The sequence below is a fragment of the Haliotis rubra genome, unplaced genomic scaffold (genome assembly GCF_003918875.1).
Source record: "Haliotis rubra isolate DU_JTF1 unplaced genomic scaffold, ASM391887v1 Scf8, whole genome shotgun sequence".
Lineage (NCBI taxonomy): Eukaryota > Metazoa > Mollusca > Gastropoda > Lepetellida > Haliotidae > Haliotis > Haliotis rubra.
In genome coordinates, this window is record NW_025767523.1 from 2545810 (window position 1) to 2554411 (window position 8602).

The 8602-nt window shown below is 40.7% G+C and overlaps 1 protein-coding gene across 2 annotated transcripts; it reads left to right on the forward strand.

Annotated features, from left to right (window-relative positions):
- Positions 1-5661, forward strand: LOC124261414 (28S ribosomal protein S24, mitochondrial-like). Of its 2 annotated transcripts, none has more exons than XM_046695730.1 (3): positions 1-113; positions 1274-1472; positions 5260-5661. In XM_046695730.1, the coding sequence occupies exons 1-3, from the start codon at positions 93-95 to the stop codon at positions 5547-5549; spliced, it is 510 nt and encodes a 169-aa protein (XP_046551686.1). In that variant the 5' UTR covers positions 1-92; the 3' UTR covers positions 5550-5661. The 2 variants fall into 2 exon arrangements, with proteins under 2 accessions (XP_046551686.1, XP_046551685.1); XM_046695729.1 differs by having other exon boundaries at positions 74-161.
- Positions 5662-8602: the final 2941 nt, after the last annotated feature.

Sequence of the window (8602 nt, forward strand, 5' to 3'; positions counted from 1 at the left end):
CAGCAATTGGTTGATGTCTTACCACTAGCCAGTGAAAAGTCAGTTTACATTTGGTAATGTTGTGAGTGCAGAATGATCGCAGAACTGACAGCATGGCCTCAGTGTTGTGTCAGGTGTGTGGTGTAAATGTGGTTACGTCAATAAAAACAGCAACCCCTATTGCAAGTATACAAATTACAGTAGTGGGATTTAGTGTAGATTATATTGCGTGACCGGCATAAGGGACATTAGCGACACTGTATCGCCTCCGAGTTGACCTTTCGGACAGACTGTCCGGTTTTCAACCAATAAATGTTTACACTTAATAATGCTGCCAAGTCGAATGAAATGCTTATTCGATGTTATTAATTGACTGACTGACTGAGTTTGGTTTTACGCCGCTTTTAGCAATATTCCAGCAACATCACGGCGGGGGACACCAGAAATGGGCTTCACACATTGTACCCATGTGGGGATTCGAACCCGGGTTTTTGGCGTGACGAGCCAACGCTTTAACCATTAGGCTACCCCACCGCCCCTGTTATTAATTGAATTGAAAACGATGTTGCGTGGATTTTAATACTTCAGATTCATTTCTACTTCATATCTGAATACAATTTCATTTATTCCTCCGTACAATTGGTGTGCAGAGGCAGCTAAGCAAAACTAACAGCACCTACTCCAGTTGGCACACAAGCAAATGCCAATTATCTTTGGCTAACGCTCGAAACTGCAACATGGAATTGTCTTATTACATCAAAGATACAATTGCCTTCCTTATTCAATGGTGAAAGGACATGTCTAGAGCTGAATCAGCATCCGTCCGTTTTATATTTTCACATTTTGACTTTATCCTACCAATCTGAATGAAGGATGTGTTGGTTTTTGAGGCAATTTTAAGTAATAATTCTTGAGCAGTACAGCTCCTTTTCTATGACCATTTCAGTCTGAAATTTGAATCTTATCCAAATAAAATCAACAAATATACTCTTTGTAGTAGACCTGGATGTAGGAGCTAAAAACAACAGGATTTGTAAGAAATCCTTAATAATATGTAACAGATTATATGTATATTTCTGTGCTTTCATAACTCTATGCGTCATAGGTTGCATGCATATAGTTTTCAATAAAATATGGCTTGCTATCCAAGATTTTCTTGCTGCAGATGTACTGGCTCAAATTTGTGTAGCCTGTAAATAATGTCACAGTTTTCAGCAGTGACATATTACACATGACATAAGACATAATTGTGTATGAAAGGATAGCTTGACTATCTTTATTACTCAATTTCCAGGTACGAAATCGGGTGCCCTGTCTCATCAAGCTTGCCGAGTTACAGATGAGGGGTGTAACCACAACAGCCTGTGTGTGTAAAAACATCCGGTCTGGTGTTCCAAAAATATCCATCAAGGGAGACAAAGCTTTGACGTATGAAGAAGCCAATCCTCCTCAAATGATAGGTGTCCGCAAGTCATGGAACACCTGGAACACAAGTAGGTCTCTTGGAGATTAGTGGGGTTTGGGGAGGTTAGGGGGATTAGTGGTGTTTTGGATTATGGATATCGGTGGTGTCATGTACGTCATTTGTGTCACCATGGTTGTGTCACCATGGTTGTTAGTCGTTTTCCTGGAGCTTAAGGGTGCGATGGAGACTATTGGTGTCATGGAAATCTGTGGTTTCATGTAAATCAGTTGTTAGTGTTCCCATCAGTTTTTTAAACTCTCAGTCCCAAGAAATAAAATAAAAATTACCGGTCCCTCAAATGTTTGCCAGTCCAAAGCACATCACTTATAGTTCCGATTCAGTTTTATGCCTCAGGAGCATGTAGAGTGAAGTGTGAATTTATGTAGTGTTAGTTTGTGTGGCTGGCAAAATAGAATTTCCAGACCCATGCAGATCCGGGTTAGAATTGGTCCTCAGCAACCCATATTTGTTGTAAGAGACAACTAACGGGATCGGGTGGTCCGGCTCACTGACTAAGTCTTGGTTGACACATGTCATCGTATCCCAATATGTGTAGATCGATGCTCATGCTGCTGATCACTGGATTGTCTGGTCCAGACTCCATTATTTACAGACTGCTGCCATAAAGTTGGAATATTGCTGGATGCAGCGTTAAACAGCAAACAAAGAATTTCCAAATGGAACATGAAGTTGGGTTTTTTTCCAGTCCATATGATTTTGTCAGCTGTATAGGCAATGATGACTCAAATTTAGTGTATGTCACATCATACTTTCTCCCTCAAGCTAACATTACTTGATATGAATCAAATACTTTCAGACTAATGTTAAACCAATTGTTTGATCAGCATTCTCGAAGTTTCGAGGTAAATAATAAAGCATACAACTTTAATGATGACAACTTCTTGTTTAATGCAAAGAACAATATTGATAACAGTGTAAGTATCTACATCAAAACATCACTATATGCAACATACAAGAAGTTGTCACCCAAACGTTGTATGTTTCACTAATGTTAAACCAACGTCACTCAGCTTGACAACAGTGTAAGTATCTACATCACAACATCACTATATGCAACATACAAGAAGTTGTCACCCAAACGTTGTATGTTTCACTAATGTTAAACCAACGTCACTCAGCTTGACAACAGTGTAAGTATCTACATCACAACATCACTATATGCAACATACAAGAAGTTGTCACCCAAACGTTGTATGTTTTGCTAATGTTAAACCAACGTCACTCAGCTTGACAACAGTGTAAGTATCTACATCACAACATCACTATATGCAACATACAAGAAGTTGTCACCCAAACGTTGTATGTTTCACTAATGTTAAACCAACGTCACTCAGCTTGACAACAGTGTAAGTATCTACATCACAACATCACTATATGCAACATACAAGAAGTTGTCACCCAAACGTTGTATGTTTCACTAATGTTAAACCAACGTCACTCAGCTTGACAACAGTGTAAGTATCTACATCACAACATCACTCAACATACAAGAAGTTGTCACCCCAAACGCGTGTATGTTTCACTACAAGAAGTTAAACCAACGTCACTCAGCTTGACAACAGTGTAAAACGTATCTACATCCACAACATCACTATATGCAATGTTGTCACCCAAACGTTGTATGTTTCACTAATGTTAAACCAACGTCACTCAGCTTGACAACAGTGTAAGTATCTACATCACAACATCACTATATGCAACATACAAGAAGTTGTCACCCAAACGCGTTGTATGTTTCACTAATGTTAAACCAACGTCACTCAGCTTGACAACAGTGTAAGTATCTACATCACAACATCACTATATGCAACATACAAGAAGTTGTCACCCAAACGTTGTATGTTTCACTAATGTTAAACCAACGCCACTCAGCTTGACAACAGTGTAAGTATCTACATCACAACATCACTATATGCAACATACAAGAAGTTGTCACCCAAACGCTGTATGTTTCACTAATGTTAAACCAACGCCACTCAGCTTGACAACAGTGTAAGTATCTACATCACAACATCACTATATGCAACATACAAGAAGTTGTCACCCAAACGTTGTATGTTTCACTAATGTTAAACCAACGTCACTCAGCTTGACAACAGTGTAAGTATCTACATCACAACATCACTATATGCAACATACAAGAAGTTGTCACCCAAACGTTGTATGTTTCGCTAATGTTAAACCAACGTCCACTCAGCTTGACAACAGTGTAAGTATCTACATCACAACATCACTATATGCAACATACAAGAAGTTGTCACCCAAACGTTGTATGTTTCGCTAATGTTAAACCAACGTCACTCAGCTTGACAACAGTGTAAGTATCTACATCACAACATCACTATATGCAACATACAAGAAGTTGTCACCCAAACGTTGTATGTTTCGCTAACGTTAAACCAACGTCACTCAGCTTGACAACAGTGTAAGTATCTACATCACAACATCACTATATGCAACATACAAGAAGTTGTCACCCAAACGTTGCATGTTTCGCTAATGTTAAACCAACGTCACTCAGCTTCATAACAGTGTAAGTATCTACATCAAAACATCACTATATGCAACATACAAGAAGTTGTCACCCAAACGTTGCATGTTTCGCTAATGTTAAACCAACGTCACTCAGCTTGATAACAGTGTAAGTATCTACATCACAACATCACTATATGCAACATACAAGAAGTTGTCACCCAAACGCGTTGCATGTTTAAGCTAATGTTAAACCAACGTCACTCAGCTTGATAACAGTGTAAGTATCTACATCACAACATCACTATATGCAACATACAAGAAGTTGTCACCCAAACGTTGCATGTTTCGCTAATGTTAAACCAACGTCACTCAGCTTGATAACAGTGTAAGTATCTACATCACAACATCACTATATGCAACATACAAGAAGTTGTCACCCAAACGTTGCATGTTTCGCTAATGTTAAACCAACGTCACTCAGCTTGACAACAGTGTAAGTATCTACATCACAACATCACTATATGCAACATACAAGAAGTTGTCACCCAAACGCTTGTATGTTTTCGCTAATGTTAAACCAACGTCACTCAGCTTGACAACAGTGTAAGTATCTACATCACAACATCACTATATGCAACATACAAGAAGTTGTCACCCAAACGTTGTATGTTTCGCTAATGTTAAACCAACGTCCACTCAGCTTGACAACAGTGTAAGTATCTACATCACAACATCACTATATGCAACATACAAGAAGTTGTCACCCAAACGTTGTATGTTTTAGCTAATGTTAAACCAACGTCCACTCAGCTTGATAACAGTGTAAGTATCTACATCACAACATCACTATATGCAACATACAAGAAGTTGTCACCCAAACGTTGTATATTTCAAGCTAATGTTAAACCAACGTCCACTCAGCTTGACAACAGTGTAAGTATCTACATCACAACATCACTATATGCAACATACAAAGAAGTTGTCACCCAAACGTTGTATGTTTCGCTAATGTTAAACCAACGTCACTCAGCTTGACAACAGTGTAAGTATCTACATCACAACATCACTATATGCAACATACAAGAAGTTGTCACCCAAACGTTGTATGTTTCGCTAATGTTAAACCAACGTCACTCAGCTTGACAACAGTGTAAGTATCTACATCACAACATCACTATATGCAACATACAAGAAGTTGTCACCCAAACGTTGTATGTTTCGCTAATGTTAAACCAACGTCACTCAAGTTAAATCCAAGTACAGACCAATGTGACACACTTTATGTACAGTACTAGTATATGGCATGTGCTTTGTTTCAGGTAATTTGAAGGGTGAAGGTCGGAGGTCAGAGACAACTGTGGAGGATATCTTCATTCGTCGATTCATCAAGGGCACATTTCCCACTCTGGTAGCATCAGAAGTGATCATAAAGAGGCGACACAATATCATCACCATCACGACCATGATGTATCAAAACATCAACGCACAAAAGATGTACTTCCTGTGGGGGTACACTGAAGAGATTCTCTCCTACTTCCTCAAGTGTCCAGTCAAGCTGGATATTCAGACTGTCACAAATAAGGATGACATTATTTTTAAACATATATAATGTGTGTGTGTTTGCAAAGACATATAGAGACACTAACAAGTGCGTTTTGTTGTATGGATCTTATATACTGGGAATGAGATGATAGCGAAATAAAAATTCAGAAAAACAACAACAGGGCTTTGTAGCTTTAATGGAATACTGATGCATGTCATTCAATACAAGGCTAGAAATCAATATGCAAAAAAGTAACAAATTTCTTGACAATATGTAGCATCACTGCATGTGTGTTATGTTAAACTTATCCATGATAAATACTAAATGGATGTTGACATCAAAGATCAAAGCTTTTTATGCTGAAAATGGATGAAAGACTAAATGAGCATACTGCAAACTTCAGTAATTTTATCAGCCACAGGCAGGTTCAATCATGGGAGGCGTCACATTAATGATGGTACTTGTCACCTGGTGTGCCATTCAGGGAATGGAACTACAACTGGACAGATTGGAGACAGTGTATTGTGTCTGGATGTGGTATCCATGTTAGAACTGCAGTGTGGTCTCTCGGAGGCAAGCACTTTATAAACAGCATCAGCAAACAAATGCCACATTAAACCTTATTTCAGGGTACTTGTGTTGCTTACCATAACATACCTGGAGAACATTGGGATGTTATTTCTGATCAGCTACATGTGTCCCTGAACTGATCATTGCAAGGCTCACATCATTAGTGAGTGATTGAGTTTGGTTTTATGCTGCTTTAAGCAATAATCAATCAATACCCAACAGGGGACACCAGAAATGGGTTTACACTTGTACCGATGTGGGGGCTTGAACCCGGGTCTTCGGCTTTAACCACTACCCTGGCTACACCACCACCCCGGTCACATCATTAAGCAACTAGGGACGCTTTATGGTTTTGTTTGAGTTTGAATGCAACAGCCGCTGGAGATTCAGTGCTTGTACATCCCAGTGTTAAATCTTATATGTTATAGCTCTGGGGACTTTGTTTCAGGGCCGGTGGGGTAGCCTTGTGGCTAAAACATTCGCCTGTCACACCAAAACCTGGATTCAATTCCCCACATGGGTGCAATGTGTGAAGCCCATTTCTGGTGTTCCCTGCCATGATATTGCTAAAAGTGGCCTAAAACCATACTCACTCACTAGTTTGTTTCACACATCAAGAGGCTTTTACCATATGTCAGTGAACTTTAATAAGTAGCATGCTTTGGGAGGGGTAGTGATCTGAAGACTGAAAAAAAAATTGGAGTGTCCACCACACTCGAGAACACATTTAAGGATGTTTGATATTTCACTATTTTTCCTCTATTCCGCAGGCTTTATAGAAGTCTAATACATGAATTGGTTATATTGTCTGAATACTTATGTGAGTGGTCTCGGGTTTCACGAAAGTGGTCAACATCCAATACACATCATTTTGGGCTTGACTCCCACATCAAGCTGAAATCCCAGGATATAACTGGATACTGTTCAGAGCAGTATTAAACTCAACTCACTCACTCACTTATATGTGAAATGTGATGATGGTCTTTTGTAATCAGAGTAGGTCACTGTGATGTACTTTCAATGACTAGGTTATGCATGCCATATCCTGAATGACACTGAATGCTGTCCCAAGAAAGATTTACTTTCAGATCAATTAATTTTGGTTCATGTGAGCCTTTGGCTGGGACCCTCATGTAATGTCAAAGTGGAGGTATGTTTTTATTTATATCTGCCCTTGTCTAGAGGTATGTTGGTAAAGAGTTCCGCCCGTAACCTTGATTGAAATATATTCAATTTATTTGGATTATTTCGAGGGGTTTGGGTTTAGGGTTAGGTGTAGTAATAGAATGGGGGTTTTGCATCAGATGCGGCTTAGAAGCTTCTTTTTATGAACTAAGTTCCCCAGCCCCCCTTAAAAACGGCGATGGTCTATCGAGAGGCATCCTTCGATGTGCCGTCAGCCTAGACCCAAAGTTCCGAGCATTGAAGTATTAGCCGGCTCGCCAGTGTGATGGTTAGAGTGTTGGACTCATAATCTAGGGTTCACGCAAGGTATCTGTAATATTGAGGGATAACTTTGTGGATGGGGTCTACCATAAACTCGTCCAAGTAAGCTACGGAGTAGGTGGAGTACGGGGCGATGGGTTCCCTGGTTGTCAGGCTATAATCGACTAACGTATCCATGAGACGTTGTAACCGTTCGGTGCCCACTAGACCTAAACTATTGTACAGGCTGGTGAATTTCCCTCGACTTATGACTCGACGAAGGGCGGCGTAAATATCGAGGCCACTGACGTCCACCCTGACACGTCTGAACAACCGTTTCTCGATCAATCTCCACATGTTGATAATGAGATACATAAGAAGAATCTTTAATAAGAAGGGGGTAATACAGTGTCGTGAGGGACGATCATCAATTCCTCTCTGACGAATCCCCTACCCGGTCCGTCTTGCAAATAATACAGAGTCAGTTCGTCGTCTTTGATGTCCACTCAGTCGATGCGGTATGTTTTCATGGACCATACGGGGTCTGTGGCACGACGTTTATCCCCTCCTTCGAGTTCAGTGGGCTGGTACAGATACCTCACGATGACCCGGTCAGGTGTTTTTTTCTCTTAGCCGTGATGTGATGGCGCAGCTGATTCGATCGTCACGGATTTCATTCGAATGGCTTCGACGGGTCTTTTATCGAGGAGTCGAGTGACTTCGTTGTTGATCGCCGACACCACTTGCGGTAAGCGTACGACCCATTCCATCGATCGTTTTTCTGGGTTGACCATCTCTCGGGCATACTGATGTCCGAACAAACGCTCAGCTAAAGTCCTGTTGAATCTTTCGACGATGGCTTGGCTTCGGTGAGCTCCAGCCACGCCTCGTCTCACCTGGACTTTATGCTTCGATAACAGCTGCGACACGGCTCCCATGAACTCGCGTCCAGGATCGACTTGCAATACGGCAGGCCAGGTCAAGCGACTGCGTTTGTAGATGTGTTCTAAGGCCTTAGCGACTTGACTCGAATCTTTGGTCGTTAACAGCTCTGCTTCCTTGTAGCGACTGGCATCGTCCACGACGGTCAGGGCGTACTTGTACGTTTTGTTTCTCGCCCTGTC